This window comes from Arachis hypogaea, chromosome 13 (genome assembly GCF_003086295.3).
Source record: "Arachis hypogaea cultivar Tifrunner chromosome 13, arahy.Tifrunner.gnm2.J5K5, whole genome shotgun sequence".
Lineage (NCBI taxonomy): Eukaryota > Viridiplantae > Streptophyta > Magnoliopsida > Fabales > Fabaceae > Arachis > Arachis hypogaea.
The window spans coordinates 142623341-142638588 of NC_092048.1; the positions used below are offsets into that span (position 1 = coordinate 142623341).

Consider the following 15248-nt stretch of genomic DNA (forward strand, 5'->3'; position numbering starts at 1 on the left):
TTGCGCCCTTCTTCTTTACAGAATTCGCCGTTGACTTCAGACTGCCTTGGCGACGCCAGCAAGCACCAAATCAGCAAATTAAAAGGATTGCTGGTGGAGGGACACAGACAAACCAGACAACAACTGGGTAAGAACAAGCAAGTCTCAGCGGGATATGATGGTAGAACTTCGTCTAAAATGGTTATTTAGAAAGATTTAGATTTTTAAGGATTTTATAATTTGATTTTTCCAGTTATTAAGAAAAGGTTACGTTTTGGAGTTTGATTTATTTAGAAAAGAATGAATTATGTTTTGAATCTGAATTATTGAAGAAAGTAATAAGAGACATGATGAGAATGAGTGTGAGAATGAAGATTGATTTTTTAGTATAATTTTTGAATAATTGAATGATAATGAGAATGAATGTGAAAATGAAATTGAATTTGATTGAGATACTTGGGTAGTAGCAAGGATTGGGGTTCGTCCCGCTTGCTCCAGGACAATGCTTGAGATTTGATAAAAATGATGATTGATTAAGACTGAATGAATGTATGTTTGAGATACCTGGACAGTAGCAAAGATTGTGGTTCGTTCCGCTTGTTTTAGGTCAGTGATTGTGACGCCTGGGTAGTAGTAGCAGTAGTGGATTATTCCACTTGCTTCAGGTTAAGCTTTTAAACACCCACCTGGGTAGTAGCGGTAGTAGTGGTTCTTCCACACTCTCTGGGTTAAGCGGATAGTAGCAAGGGGTTGTAGCTCAAACTTACTTGCTCTGCAATGGGTGTTTCTGTCCATGGTTAGCTAGCAGGACGTGTCGGGTTGGCTATATAATCGATAGATGATATCATCAGTCGTAGGACAGGCATGCATCATATGCATTTATATGTTTTGTTTGAGTTTGAATTTGTTTTGATTTGCCTAATTATTTATCTATTATTAACTGGTAATTGTAATACTTGCTATAACTGCTCCTTAAATATGTTTGTCTTGTATTGTTTGTGTCTATGTTTGGTTCTGTTTTGAGATTGAGTATTGGTAAATGAATTGATGCCTTAGATAATAGTGTGGTTAATTATGTTTGGGCTGGAGGCCGAGGTTGATTAAATTAGTGGTAAGTATTGGTTAAATTTTTTTTTTACTTGAATTTTTTTTAAGAGAAATATGAATTTTAGATTTGAATAATAAATTGATAATCACTATGTTTTGAAAATAGTTTTTAATTACAATATCTTCTTACGATAACTCTTAAAAATCCTCTATTGAGAACTCTTTTGTGGATGGTGTTCTCACCCCCTATAGACTTCTCTTTTCAGGAAATGGACAAAGAAGCTTAGGAAGAATTTTTTTAGTTTAGCTTATGCGATATGGATGTATTAGTTTAGTTATTATTCTTTCCTCGCCATTAATATTATAATTTTGTAAGAGGGATAGGAGTTGTATGATTTGTATGTATATAATATGTATAAGTTACTTGAGTAAAAAGTTTTGTTTATGCACATGCTTGTTTGTTTTGAGTTAAAGGCTCATAGCTTATTATTATATATATGGAAGTTGTCGTAATATTCTCGCTATCAGAGTGACGCAACCAAAAGCGTGACATTCTGATAGCAAGGATGTTACACTTCTGAAAAATCTGGTATGTGATTCTCTAAATAATAGCGAGAAGTTGTGGGTGCATGTTCTGAAGCATAAACATCTCAGGAATTAGTCTGGTATGAGCAAAAACAGTAGAAATTCTTCATCGGCTACCCGGAAGAACATTGTTAGTACCTATGAGCATCTCAAGGAAGTGCTTCATTAGAATATTAGGGATGTTCACAAATCAGTTTGGTATGATGAGTGAACTTCTTTTGGTAAGCTTTACAATCTTGTTCCTTATGTGCATATTTTCGAATCAGATTTCATAGTGGTTGACTTGTGGAAAAGGATATCTTAGGAGGTTGATAGTTTTGCCACGCCTATTCCGCATGAGATTAAGCAGTTTATTTGTGGTTTGAGATATCCTAGTTTGATTGAGTTGGAGCCACAGTGGGAGTGGTGGTCTGCAGCAACAAAAAAGTATAGTGCAAGGGAGGTTTATAGATGGTTATTAGAGAAAACCTTGAATTGGAATGCCAATAGCAACTAAACTAGTTGTGGAATACTAACATTCTAGAGAAGTTCAAATCTACTATGTGGCTTGGCTTACATGATGCTCTATCGACTGAGACCTTTCAATTCAAGCGTCATTTAACTTCTTCAGATATGTGTAAGAGATGTAACAAGATGCAAGAAACAATGGAACATTGTCTTAGAGACTGTGAACTATCAAAGGCAATTTGGCATATGTTGGATCCTAGTATCTTGGACTTGACGACAGGTACTGCTCTTGAAGAGTGGTTTCGGAAGGCCTTGGCTGACAATGAGGCATCTTTTGGTGCAGGACTTTGGTGGTATGGAGACATAGGTGCAATGACATATTCAATGTTGATAACCCTTGGACAGACCACAAAGTTTTTGCCCTAGCCATAATTATCGCCAAGGACTTATAGGTTTACAGGAATCGAAACAATGTCTTTAGGTCTCTTTAAAATCACCTGTGGGCAGGCAACAGTTTTAAAGTTAATTGTGATGCAAGCTTGTATCTGGATTTAAATATAGTGGGGTTCGGGTGTATTATTAAAGATTCTAAGGGAGGTTGGATCTCGGGCTGCTCTGGAAGCATTCTCCCCCGGTCTATCATCATATGTGAATTATTTGTTGCTTGGAGGGGGTTAATTTTAGCTTGGAATTGCGGTTTGAGGGATATTATATGTGAAACGGATTGCCTTGATATTCTACCCATCATGCATGATCTTACAAGTGGGTATTCATTTGAAGTAACATATTTGGTTCACAAGATTCAGGAACTTTTATCTCGTCCTTGGCTTGTTTACGTTGAGTGAGTGTCCCGGGAAGCAAATAGAGCTGCGGATTGGATGGCTAGATATGGTGCTAAGAGTAACTCTAATAATGTTATTTGGTCTGAGTCTTGTGTTGATTCCAATAAATCATCCACTCGGATATAGAATAGTATTTGCTTTATTTCTTTGCATGTTTATACACAAAAAAATTGATTATATATATTTCGAATTTTAATGTGTCAAACTTGTTTGATTGACAAAGTGCAACTGCTTTGGCTTGGTCAAACAAATTGCGAATAGGAACTTAACAAAATTTGGTTTCAAACTAAAAAATGTAGCATAAACCCGAAACGGAACTGAAACTTCTTACTTTTTACTCAGAGTTTACTTTCTAATTTTCACACTCTCTTCACGGGTAAATAGTCATTTCTGATTATGAAAGATGAAAAATTGAAACTAAAGTTATACCCATATAAGATATATTTTGTTTGATAAAAATGACCAATCTTTAAATTTTTGTTGATAATTTCATAAATACCTTTCTTCTTTCATCTTCTTTTTTCATTTTCCTTCCACAACCACCACCACTTCTACTACTCCAGAAATCCTAATTTATCTTTTCATCAGAATGCCAATCTTAATCTCAATTTTTGACCAATTCCTCAATTTCTCTTAACCACTACTTCACTAATCTTTCCTTCTTCGAATTCAATTCAAAGCCTAAAGTGATCAATCTTGAATCCGACCTCAAAGCACCCAAAACCCTGCCTTAAAATAACCTCCAAATCAAGACGAACAAGGCTCATCGCCTTAATAAAAAACTGTCGTTGCAAATCTTGCTTCTGAGGCTGTGGAACTGTTCGTCCAGTAGCAACAACAACAATAACAACCGGAGCCAGAGAATAAGAGAATAAGCGCTAAAGAGGCGTTCGTGGAAAATCGTGACCCAAACTCGATACCCAACTCAGTCCCCAGCTCAAAAACTCTCGTCCCTTCCGGCTCCGTCGCCGATGAAGAAGACGCCGATGGAACCATGAACGAATTCCTGTCCCGATTCATGTGGATGATGCGGAAGAAGGTTCGAGAATCGTATCCTAATTCCGACAAGGAAACCATTGAAACCATGCTCCTCGTGATCATCGACAGCGTTGCGAAGCCAATGGTTCTTGTAGACGAAGAGCCAGGTGGTAGTGGCTGAGACAGAACTGTAGCGGCTAACGAAGGCGTCGTCGGAAATGATTTAGGAACATTTGAATGAGCTCTTGAACTTCGATGATCTTCCATTCAAGGTAACAAAAAAGAGAGTGAGTAAGTGAGTAAGCGGGGGAAGATATGGTTGGAAGGGAAGGGTGGAGAAGGAAATGGAGCAGTGGTGGTATTGGAGTTGGTGATGGTTGAAGGGGATAGAAGGGTAAGGGGAATGGTGGTGGTGGAAGGGAGTTGTGGTGGCGGAGAAAGGTGAAGGGTAGAGGCACAGGAGGAGGGAGCGACAGTTATATTGTAGGGTTAGGAATTGAGTTTGGAGATGAAGGAAGATGAAAGATGAGGATATTTATGAAATTATCAACAAAAATTTAAAAATTAATTATTTTTATTAAATAAAATGTATCTTATATGAATATAATTTTAGTTTTAATTTTTTATAGTCAATATTATCAGCGTCTGAATCTTTTATGGTCATAAATAACTATTTACTTATTTCTCCACTTCTCCACTATTAGAGTATTAGTAGTTTAGTGTTACTATTTTATTTTATTTTATTTTGTAATTTTATATATAAAAAAATAAATAAAAGAAGTAAAAACACCAATAAATTAGCTCTAGAGGAGAGAGAGAAAATCAACCAGCCAATAGAAAAAAAGGTAAGTGTTCCGTTACACCTTTTTGTTGAGAACATCGAAATCGAATCATTAACCCCCAACTGAAACAAAATCGTAAAAAATATAAGAGAGAAACACAATCCATAATAATAAAAGCAGATACAACTGTACAAACTACAAAGGGGTAACAACTAATAACAAAACTACAAAAGCACAAACATAGACACAAACACAAACCCAAGACGCAAACCAAACCAGGCCAAACCCATACCTCACCACTTTAGCTTAAAGCCCATCACATTCTCTCTCTCTCTCTCTCTTCCTCTCTCTCTGTTTCAGTGTTTCTTTCTCTCTCTCTCTAGTTCCTTCTCTCTCCACCCCAATTTTGTGTGGCGGCTCTCTCTCTAGTTCTCTTTGTGAGATTTGGATTGGATCCGTCTCTTCGCTCGAAAGAGTATCCGAATCTACCTCCTTTTCTCGTATTCGGTTCGATCTCTTCACTTTCTTCCCACGATCTCTGTTGGGGTGCTTTGCGACCCTCAAATTCAGCCACCACCACCGCGATGGTTGCTCAACACCCTCAGCCTCAGCCTCAGCCACAGCCACAGCCACAGCCACAGCCACAGCAACCTCCTTCGTCTGCACAAGACGAGGCTTTGAAGAGGAACACCGATTGCGTCTACTTTCTCGCATCTCCTTTGACATGCAAAAAGGTCCTCTTTCACACCCCTTCCTTTTAATTTCTAATTCAAAACTAGAGGGAAAGAAAAAGAAAAGGAAAAGAATTTTTTTTGTTTACCTTCTTCTCTCACTGGGAACAGGTTCCTCTTCTCCAAATTCTGCCTTTTTAGGGTTTCAGATTCGTGCAGTGTTTAGCGATTTTTATTTTCTTATGAATCTCGATAAAAAAAAAAGGAGTCTTTAAATTTTGTTACTTTATTGGAAATTTGTTTGGGAAATTCCCAAAAGTCGTTATTGTTGTTGGCAGGTATAAAGAATTCTGTTATGTTATGTTACATGTTTGAGAAAATAAATTCTGTTAATTTTTTTCTCTTTTTTTCTTAAAAAAAAATATCAGATTAGATGAATTGTGGGGATCCAGGTGGAAAGGTATAAGAAACATATACGATTGGTTCAAATAAAACTTTGCTGTTTTAGTTTCCTCTGGCCTTTGTGACAATATATGGGATTATGTTCTGATAGCATTTGAAAGCAAGCATTTATTAGCTTAGTGGTTGAACCTTTTAATTAAAGTAAAAGTATGAAACACAATTACCTGGCAGTGACAAGAGTACATGTGAGTCATGATGATAGATTAGTCTGCAAAAGTGTCCTGTTAGTAAGGTTGTTGTTCACTGGAGTAGCTGGGCTTTGCCTTTTGAGATATTTTTGAAGTTGTTATCGTTAATTCCGTTAGTCAAAGTAATTAATTGCCCACGCTTATGATTATTTGGTTAAATCCTTATTTGTATTTGTGCAAATTATGACTTTTATTGGAATGTCTGCGTGACTGTGATCTTTTTATGCTTTATCTTATGTTAACAGACAAAGTAGCAGTTATCTAGAATCCATGATTTTGATTTGCTATTTTCTTCATTTGAACAGGGAAATGAATGTGAGTACCGCCATAGTGAGTATGCTCGGGTAAATCCTAGAGATTGCTGGTATTGGTTGAATGGAAATTGCTTGAACCCCAAATGTGCTTTCCGTCATCCGGTGAGTGTCTATGTAGACAATCATATAATGCTTGTTAATATATGTGCTATTTTCATTTTTCTCTGTTATTTTTTTTTTATTATGCTTCTGATAACTCTTTTGTTTTGACGTGCAGCCACTTGATGGCTTGTTAGGTTCACCGGCAGCCACTGCTGCTGGGCCATCTGTTCCCTCGTCACAGATTGCAGCGACACCTGCAGCACCTGCAGGGCCTTATAATTCTACTAAACAAGCTGTCCCTTGTATTTTCTTTCAGAAGGGTCTTTGCTTAAAAGGTGACAGATGTGCTTTCTTGCATGGACCAAATCCTACTGCTGGTAACAAAGCTGTTAATCAGGTCCCAGTGTCTAACCAGGGAACTGAGACTCCAAATCTTAAGAAGCCATTTGGCAGCAGAGATAAAAATGCACAAGAAAGGAGAAGCTCCCAAGGAAACATTCCAAAATTAGTTGGAGGTCTTGAAATTAAACCTTCCCCAAAGGTCGAAACTGCTCCACAAAGAAATAATTTTGAATTGCTGAAGGAGAAGCATGTGGCACCACCACCTGCAGGATTTGATGATGAGGCTTCAAGATTTAAAATGAGAAGTATTTCCCCAGTGGCTAACGGGCCTACTGCTGCCCGTTCAAATCGACTGCATCAAGTCCGTATGCCAGATGATAATAGTTTCCACAATGGTAAGGACAGTGATGAATTCCTCAGAGAATCCTCTCCTGGATTTGATGTTCTTGTAGCTGACGAGCTTAGAAATTCTGATTACTATCATGGGGAAGATGAATTTGGTAATGCAAGAGGTCCAGATGAAAGGAACTTGGACTCTTTGAATGATTATGACTTGGGGCATTCTGCTGATTATGGTTTAGCGCGTGATATTGATCAAGAAAGATTTCGTGTTCCTCAATCCTACGACTCATATGATCACATGCAGGAGCCATACGCTTGGGAGCAGCATAGAAAGGCCCCAGGCCATTTAGAAAGAAGGTCTCACCGCAGATCTGATAGTCCTGACAATGTAGAGGTCTCAGATCTCCGACATCGTTTATCTAAGCGCAGGAGGGTTAACGGTTTGAAATCTGTTGTCTCTAATGACTTTGACAGCCATGGTGATCAACAAAGTCACCACTCTAGGAAGGATTCGCATCAGTTACCTTTGAATGATCGCTTCCGAGGCAGAATAAAACTTCCAGCAAGTGGTGCCGACGATAACCCAGAGAGGGAATCAGACAGAGGAAGAATTAGGAGCAGATTATCAACTGGAAGGTTGCCAACCCCGCACCAAGGAAGGCTCCAAGACAGAATTAGAGGAAGGGTGCAGGATGATGAGAGGAGAAATTTCAGGGAACGATCAATAGGGAGAGAAGTAATGGGGGACAGAAGTGATTTTTCCGGACCCAAAAGCCTTGCTGAACTTAAGAATGGGAGGAGCTCTGATTATAAGGAGCATCAATCACTGGGAAAGAGGAAGAGTCTAAGGGAACAGTCACAATCAGAAGGTGATTTTCAGTTTGATGGTCCAAAACCTCTGAGTGAAATTCTGAAGGAGAAGAGAAGAGTTGGAGCTGGTGTATCCTCACAGAGTGAAATTGTTCATAGCTCTGATGATACAGCTGTCACAAACATGCAAAATGGAGCATTGCCTGAGGCCAAGGAAGGTGCCAAGAACCACTCACTAATTAATGAAGAAGAAACCAAGCTTCAGGACACTGATACAGCTGGAAGGGAGATAGATAATAATGAGGGGAATCGTGATCAGTCGTATGAGGATGGAATGATCTATGATGAAGCCGCAGAGGAACAGGAGTATGAAGGCGATGATCAGAGGGATGGAGAGTATGATTATGAGCAAGTTGACGAGGGGGAATATGATTATGAACAAGTTGATGAGGGAGAAAATCCAGAGCAAGAATACATGGAGGATGAAGATGGGGATGACTTTGCTAAGAAGATTGGTGTGATGACTACATAATTATGGAAATGCTGAGGAACTGATGGAAAATCTGCACTTTGATATGAATATGGTTCTGGTGGATCTCAACTTATCTAGGTCTCTCCCTCTCTGACTGAGCAGCATTTCTGCTTAATATTTGCTTGTAGAAGTGGGGTATCATTATCGTTTTTGTTTTGGTTTTTCTTCCTTGTATTCATCATTAATCTTTTTTTTTTTTCTATTTTTTCACTGTGTTATCATCTGATTGAGTGGACACTTCTATTTAAGCAGTGGGCATTTTGCTTATGCTCTCTGCATACAAGTGTCATGCAGAGTGCAAGCCTGTAACTTAGAAAGTTAATAATAATATTCGAATTCACGCCACAGTTTTTCCTGTATCTTTGTTGTATTGTTACACATAGTGCTGTTACGACCTGGACCTGGGAGAGAAACCCGAAGCGGGTAACAAAGCAAAAAATGTGAGTCAGCTGTAATACATTGCAGCCAAGATTGAAGCTTATTTTAGCGGATACAAGCCCCTTAAGATCTTCAAATTGATTTGTTAATTGGGATAATCCATGCGATTAGACCTTGGTCCACAGTATTCGGCCCTAACCAACTCAGAAATGGGTCTAAAACGTCCTATTAAAGGGTACTTTGGGGTTTGGAATACCAACGCATGGATGAGGGTCTAGCTCTTAACTATTTCTCCCGGGTTTGATACTCAATGGAAAATGGAATTGGAGTTTGCTTGGGAGGATCCCCACTTTGTACCTCTGCAATACCCGAAGGAGTAGTCATTGGACTTCCGACCTGATAGATACCTAGTACAAACCAAAACAAAAAAAGAAGGGTACTTAGGAATTCACCAAAAAAAAAAGATGCACCTATGATCCATTGGCAGTATAAAATATCCAACTAGACTCACAATATGACTTTAAGCTGTGAAGGTTAAAGCTCACCAGTCACCAGTAATGAGAGTTTTTTTATTGAATGAAAATCCAACAGTATTATCGTATAAATCCTGTTACGCTAATCTTGGAATTTGTCAGCAAAAATATATATTCAATTTGAACAGCTAATCTTGGAATTTGTCAGCAAAAATATATATTCAATTTGAACAGAGATTACGTTTTATCAAATATACAAAAATCATGGACCACTCACTCAACTCTCTTTAGAATACACAAAGCTGCCTCTAGTAAGTAATTTGTTTGTTGTAGATGGGTTACGTGCTTTCCCCGTGGACGGTGCTGTATACGAAGGTATAGAGGTTCAGTTAGAAAAAGAACAACCTAAGATGAGTTTGATTAGGAAAACACACTTATTTATGCACCAATAATTTTCGAACTAAGTGTGGCAGCAACTTTAACCTCGATTTCTGTTAGTGTCCACTAAGTAACCAATAACATTTATCCACATTGTTTCGTAACAATTAGAACCGAATCTTATTCATGACATATAACATAACTCGTAGGATTTTCAAACCTACCATTCCTAGGTTAACCAAGTCAAACCAAACATTTAAGTTTGGACTGGTTGATCTTCGATATTAATACTAATTGAAGATGGAATCATAGGCCATGTTCCAATTTCACTGGAACACAGTGATTCCTCGTCAAGCTATGGCCTCAGGATCACGCGACCAAGAGCATGCTTCCAATTCATGGCATCATCAAATTCCGGCAAAATATGAATCCCGGTATGAATTCTTCGATCTCCTTTTGTTCTTATACACACAGAAATCCTTCTGTTCCATATGGTATGAAATATGTTGAATGTTGAGATTCTTGTGGCTACTATTAATCATTCAAACATGTATAGTAATTTCGAAAAGGAAATCTTCATTATGCTCACGCCTTGTTAAGCCCTTGCCCAAAGTAAGATTAAACTTTCATACAAGTAAGGAAAGAAAGGTTGACTAAAAAATCAGAGGAACAATTAATTTCAACAACTGGAGGCAGTTACAAGACTTGAACTCTATTATACAATACATCAGCGTTCCCTTCTCCCCAAATGGTTGCTCATTAATGTTAAATCTCCGAACCTCAACGAGCAACCAAATTCACCTAGAGACAACAAATATCACATATGTAACACAGCTCAACACGTTCACCGACCCATAAAATGTCACTTCAAAATCTACAAACCTCATGGGAGAACTATAAAGTACATGATATTAGCTTTGTCATTCAACATAGAAAAGATTGAACGCCCTCAGGAAGTTATCCTTCTAGTGTGAGAAACATCCAGAGAGCCACTAATGATGGCCTGACTAGGTTTTATCCGTATTTTCAAACTTTTCAACGAATTGGGTGGTACTGTGTGATACCACGCTTGGGTGGCAACTTCCTCAAAATGAAAAGGACCAAGGAAGAAGGTAATATTTCCACCAACTGCAGCAAAATTGTGAAAAAGACAAAGGGGTGTTAGTTGAAAGACCAATATTACAAATACCCGTTCAATAGATTAAAACCCTACGAGACCAAGTTTCCCATTTTTCACAAGTATTTCAAAAGCATGGGGAAAACTGCAATCATTAATACAAACGGGCATCAGGGTAACAATCAATGCTCTCAATAAATAAAAATAAAAAATAGAGGGGAAGGGGAGGGGGAGGGGGGGGGGGATCAGTCTTTTGTGGATTATCTGCTTTCAAAAATCAAATGGGATTTTTGGCGAAATTGCAATTACTTTATTTTGCCCCTTGCCAATTAGGTTTATTTGAAAACAATCTTCCCACGAGTGAGCTCAAAACTCGGGTAGATTAACCAGAAATGCATCAGTCTGACAAACTCAGGCAGGAAATATGTCCAACCTTTCAAAAAATGAGCTCAAAACAAGAGTGTCCAGAGGCATAAAAAATGGATCCACATATATAGTGAGTTGCAAGCACAAAAACAAGGAATAATTAGAAACATGGCAATTTAAGGACCACAATGAAATATAAACATACTAACCAGGTAATAGATGAAGTTTAGGATGGGATGGTACAGGACATCAAGGTCAGCATCTTCGTCAAATGCATCAAAGCACATCTAACACAATAAAAAAAAAGTTATCAAAGCCAATTTGAAGATGAAATCAACAAGGTACATAAAAGAAAAAAAAAAAGGAACTGACCATAACACATCTGACAAGGAAACATGAAAAACATATTGTGGTCACATAGCCAACCTGCATTAGAAAGATCAGGTAGATTAAAATCCTGGAGAATGGAGAGAGGGATGGAGGAAAGGGAAGAGCTTAGTGGATCTAGGAAAATTTTCATTGAAAAACTGCATACCTCTTGCAGCTTCTTCCGTCGACCTTTGGATTCAACAGGAAAGCGTTGCAGCATCAAGAATAGTCTGTCAAAGAACAAAATCAGAAATAGGATACAAAAACTGGATGGAAAACAAGAAAATTTAAAGTTGTATACACACAATGCAAATACACAGATGATGTGTAAAATATAATCCATGATAAGTGTCTTATTTGGGCAAAATAACTTTTTATGGTTAATTTTCTTCTAAATCCCTTCTTCCTGTTCATTTTCCAAACAATCAAATCTTCATCCTCAACAAAACCATTGGGAAATTGAAAGCCCCTCTATAGTTAAACATTTTTATTAGAACAACATCTGTTGTGAAACTTAGTTTTAGTCTCAACATCTGAATCCATTTATCACTTATTTCTGTATTGCAAAGCAACTACTTCCTGAAGGAACAATTGTATGCGTTAATTAGCAAAGGGCATCCAACTTCATAGCTTTGGTCAAAGAAAGGAAGAAGTTTCTGAAGCAGATCCTTTATTTCTTTTTATTTAGGTTAATGTCCAGTTTATCCAGTGTTTTGGCATATTTGGTTGGGAAAAAGGCACTCATATTAACAGGTTAAACGGCCAGTTTTCTTTTGAAAACATCAGTTATAATGATCCCAAAATCCTTACCACGTCACATCCAGTTGAAAATTGGAACAAATGGTTTACCTTCCACCATAGAGAAGAAAGCCAAGGGCTGCAAACAATGAGACTCCTGTTGCAAAATATATGCACCCAAGAATATTAAATCATGATCGATAAAATACTAAATTTTATTCTTTTTGGAGGTGGAGAACTCTTAACAACTAACCTGCAAAGAACACCTTAGACAGGATGAGCAGCACCCTAATAGGTTTCCACCATAATAACAACCATAAAGCAAGCTGAAACACAAGAAGGGGGAAGAGTTATCAGTAGCTTCAGAACCTAGTCAACCTGAGAGTAGCACCTATTTAAAACCTCAAATCAATGTTGATCGAGCATCAAAACTGATGACACAAAGTTCAAAACATTTAAATCTCAAAGGTTATTAATTTTAAACCTTTCAGTTGCAAAGATTTACGTGCATTACTGTTAGATAGTTCAACTAGCCGACTTACAACACATTTTAACTACAGCCATCCCTAATGCCATTCATCCATAGGGCTAAACTCCTAATTTTCCTCCAATGATTTTTATAAGAGAGAGAAATAATGGGGGCGAGGAATAACAGGTAACTTGAGGGATGGCGAGCTTATATTTTGTCAAACAGGAGTCGGCACATTTTTTTATCTATTGAGAAAAAGTTTGGGACAGGTCACGCTGAGGATAGGGCAGACTGACCAATCTTAACAGCTAAAACTGTAGCTTTCATGTCAATTCTATTCTTTACTTCCACTGAGAAATAGAAGCAGAAAAAGGAATAGGGCCGTATAAAACCATGGCCCTCCTATAATAAAAGCCAAACCTAGTGCACTGAGCAGATAGAAAATCTTGAGCAAGAGTTTTCACCTGAATAACATAAACTACAGCATTAATTGAATAGAAACTTGGTCTGAGTCCATCAGTAGATACTGCACGTGCCTACAAAACATTCATCAAAGCAGGTAAACACCAATCAGGTCATTGAAATAGCAAAACACAACGCCATTTAAAAAGGGCAATCAACGTCAAATCAAACTTGCCTGGTAATAAATTTCCGCCCAGAAGAGAACTAAAAGTGCATAAGTTGTGAAGAAAGCAAGACTTGGCATGTCTAGTAAGATATGTTGAACAATCTATACACCAAAAGCCTGACCCATTATTAGATGCTATAATTATGAGAATTCACATTATGTGATTATGAAAACAGCTGAAATAATTCATTCACCTCTGGCTGAAACTTCTGCACATTCCGACGGAAGACGAAAACTAAACATCGAACTGCAGAACCAGAAAATAGCATGCATTAGCCCACATAATAAAAACTAATCAAACTAAAAAGAGAAAAGAGATTTTCAGAATTGAATGATACAAACCCCCATTCACCAAAAAATTGAGAAAGTGAAAGACCTTCTGCGTCGTCCATCCATATTCCGGCACCCTCAATTGTATCCGAACGAGTTGAACCTAATAATTACAAACAAAACAAAAAAAGTAACTACGATAATTAATAAATAATTTAATAAATCTTATATCTGAAGGAAAACCCTAACCTAACCGATCAAAAATCGAGGAACCAAAAAGGAATAGGTTGTTTCGTGCGCGTGTGTGTATGAGAGAGAGAGAGAGAGAGAGAGAGAGAGAGAGAGAGGAATACCAGCGCGACGGCGCCTACGATGCCGTAGAGGACGGCGAGGATGTGGAATATACGATCCTGCCAGACAGAGGATGCGTTGATGTCGTGCCACCAGTTCGACGACGACGACAACGACGATTTGGTCAGGTTAAGGGCGGCGGCCACCGAGAACACCGCCGTGGTCGCCACCTCCGCCGGCACGCCTCTGGCCACCATCGGGACGGAATAGAATCTTCTGTACGCGGAATCGGAAGGGGCGCTGGATTCAATCTCTTTTCTATGATGAATGAAGAAGAAACCAGAATGGCACAACCTAATCAAATTATTCAAATTGTATTTTTCTTTTTCTTTTTTGTTTTTTAATAATTGATTTTTATTTTGCTTTGTGGACAGAGCCGGCGGGAGCCGAGAGGGAAATAAAGGGAGAGGGCGCACCTATGATGGATTGGTTTTGGTGGTGACCGGAGGTAGCCGGTTTGAGGTCACTGTTCCCTATGTAAGAGAAACCGATATCCTAGCATAGCGGTGCCCACACGTAATCATTTATGCAACTCTCGCCATTTGCTATTATTATTGTTATTTTTGGGTATATTATTACTAGTATTATTTTATTTTATTTATTTTATAATGACAAACACGTGGTTATCCTGTACCCAGTTTTATTTTTGTTTGCTTTATCTACCTGTCTATGTATAAAAATAAAACAAAATTGAAAATGCTACACGTATAATTTTTTTATTTTTTAAATGAAGATTGGATAATGACTTTTTTCCCCCTAAAAAGTGAAACTTGATCAACTAGATTTTGGGCAAGTTGAAGGTAATCATGAAAGGAATTACGCATGTAATGTAATCGTGCTTAAACCCATGATTGTTGAAATGTGGTCAATTGTTGAACTTGTATGAATGGAAAATTTTATCATTAGAAAGGTAGACTCCCAAAAATGACTCGAACAGAAATTAAAAACAGTGATATGAGTATGACTGATTTGGTAAGGCAAAAAGGTATAATTTGCCGAGCAAGAAGATCAACTGAAAGCTATAGTTTAGATTTTAGAATCTCATGAGACATTAAATGAGCTTGTCCAAATTTCCTCATCTGCATAACTGCATTGGTTATGCGATTCAAATCAAATTGATTATTTAGCTTGAATAGTGACTCAAACAATTAATCTTCATGGATAGCATAGTCAGAATATATTGATAGATAAAGAGTCATTACAAACTAGTACTATTTTAAGCATTTATTATTTGAATAAATTCAATAGTGTATCAGAAATTATTTTCAATATGAACAATATTTACGCAGTTATATTCTATCATGGTGTGTTATGCCATAATATAGAATTATAATATTGTCTGAGTCAA

The 15248-nt window shown here is 37.7% G+C and overlaps 2 protein-coding genes and 1 long non-coding RNA gene across 3 annotated transcripts; 2 read left to right on the forward strand and 1 right to left on the reverse strand.

The window, feature by feature from the left end:
* The first annotated feature begins 3385 nt into the window (after nucleotides 1–3385).
* On the forward strand, nucleotides 3386–8708 carry LOC112792455 (zinc finger CCCH domain-containing protein 17). Its single transcript, XM_025835702.3, has 3 exons — nucleotides 3386–5394; nucleotides 6287–6397; nucleotides 6513–8708. Exons 1-3 carry the CDS (start codon nucleotides 5245–5247, stop codon nucleotides 8361–8363), a joined length of 2112 nt encoding a protein of 703 aa, XP_025691487.1. The 5' UTR covers nucleotides 3386–5244; the 3' UTR covers nucleotides 8364–8708.
* A 759-nt stretch (nucleotides 8709–9467) lies between these two features.
* Nucleotides 9468–14619, forward strand: LOC140178041 (uncharacterized). Its single transcript, XR_011870085.1, has 2 exons — nucleotides 9468–10026; nucleotides 14275–14619. It is a non-coding gene; the product is annotated as an uncharacterized lncRNA (long non-coding RNA).
* On the reverse strand, nucleotides 10242–14276 carry LOC112792456 (tobamovirus multiplication protein 3). Its single transcript, XM_025835703.3, has 11 exons — nucleotides 13903–14276; nucleotides 13622–13712; nucleotides 13474–13526; nucleotides 13289–13381; nucleotides 13116–13187; nucleotides 12436–12508; nucleotides 12294–12339; nucleotides 11611–11674; nucleotides 11448–11501; nucleotides 11285–11362; nucleotides 10242–10720 (listed from the first exon to the last, which is right to left on the reverse strand). The coding sequence occupies exons 1-11, from the start codon at nucleotides 14095–14097 to the stop codon at nucleotides 10628–10630; spliced, it is 912 nt and encodes a 303-aa protein (XP_025691488.1). The 5' UTR covers nucleotides 14098–14276; the 3' UTR covers nucleotides 10242–10627.
* Nucleotides 14620–15248: the final 629 nt, after the last annotated feature.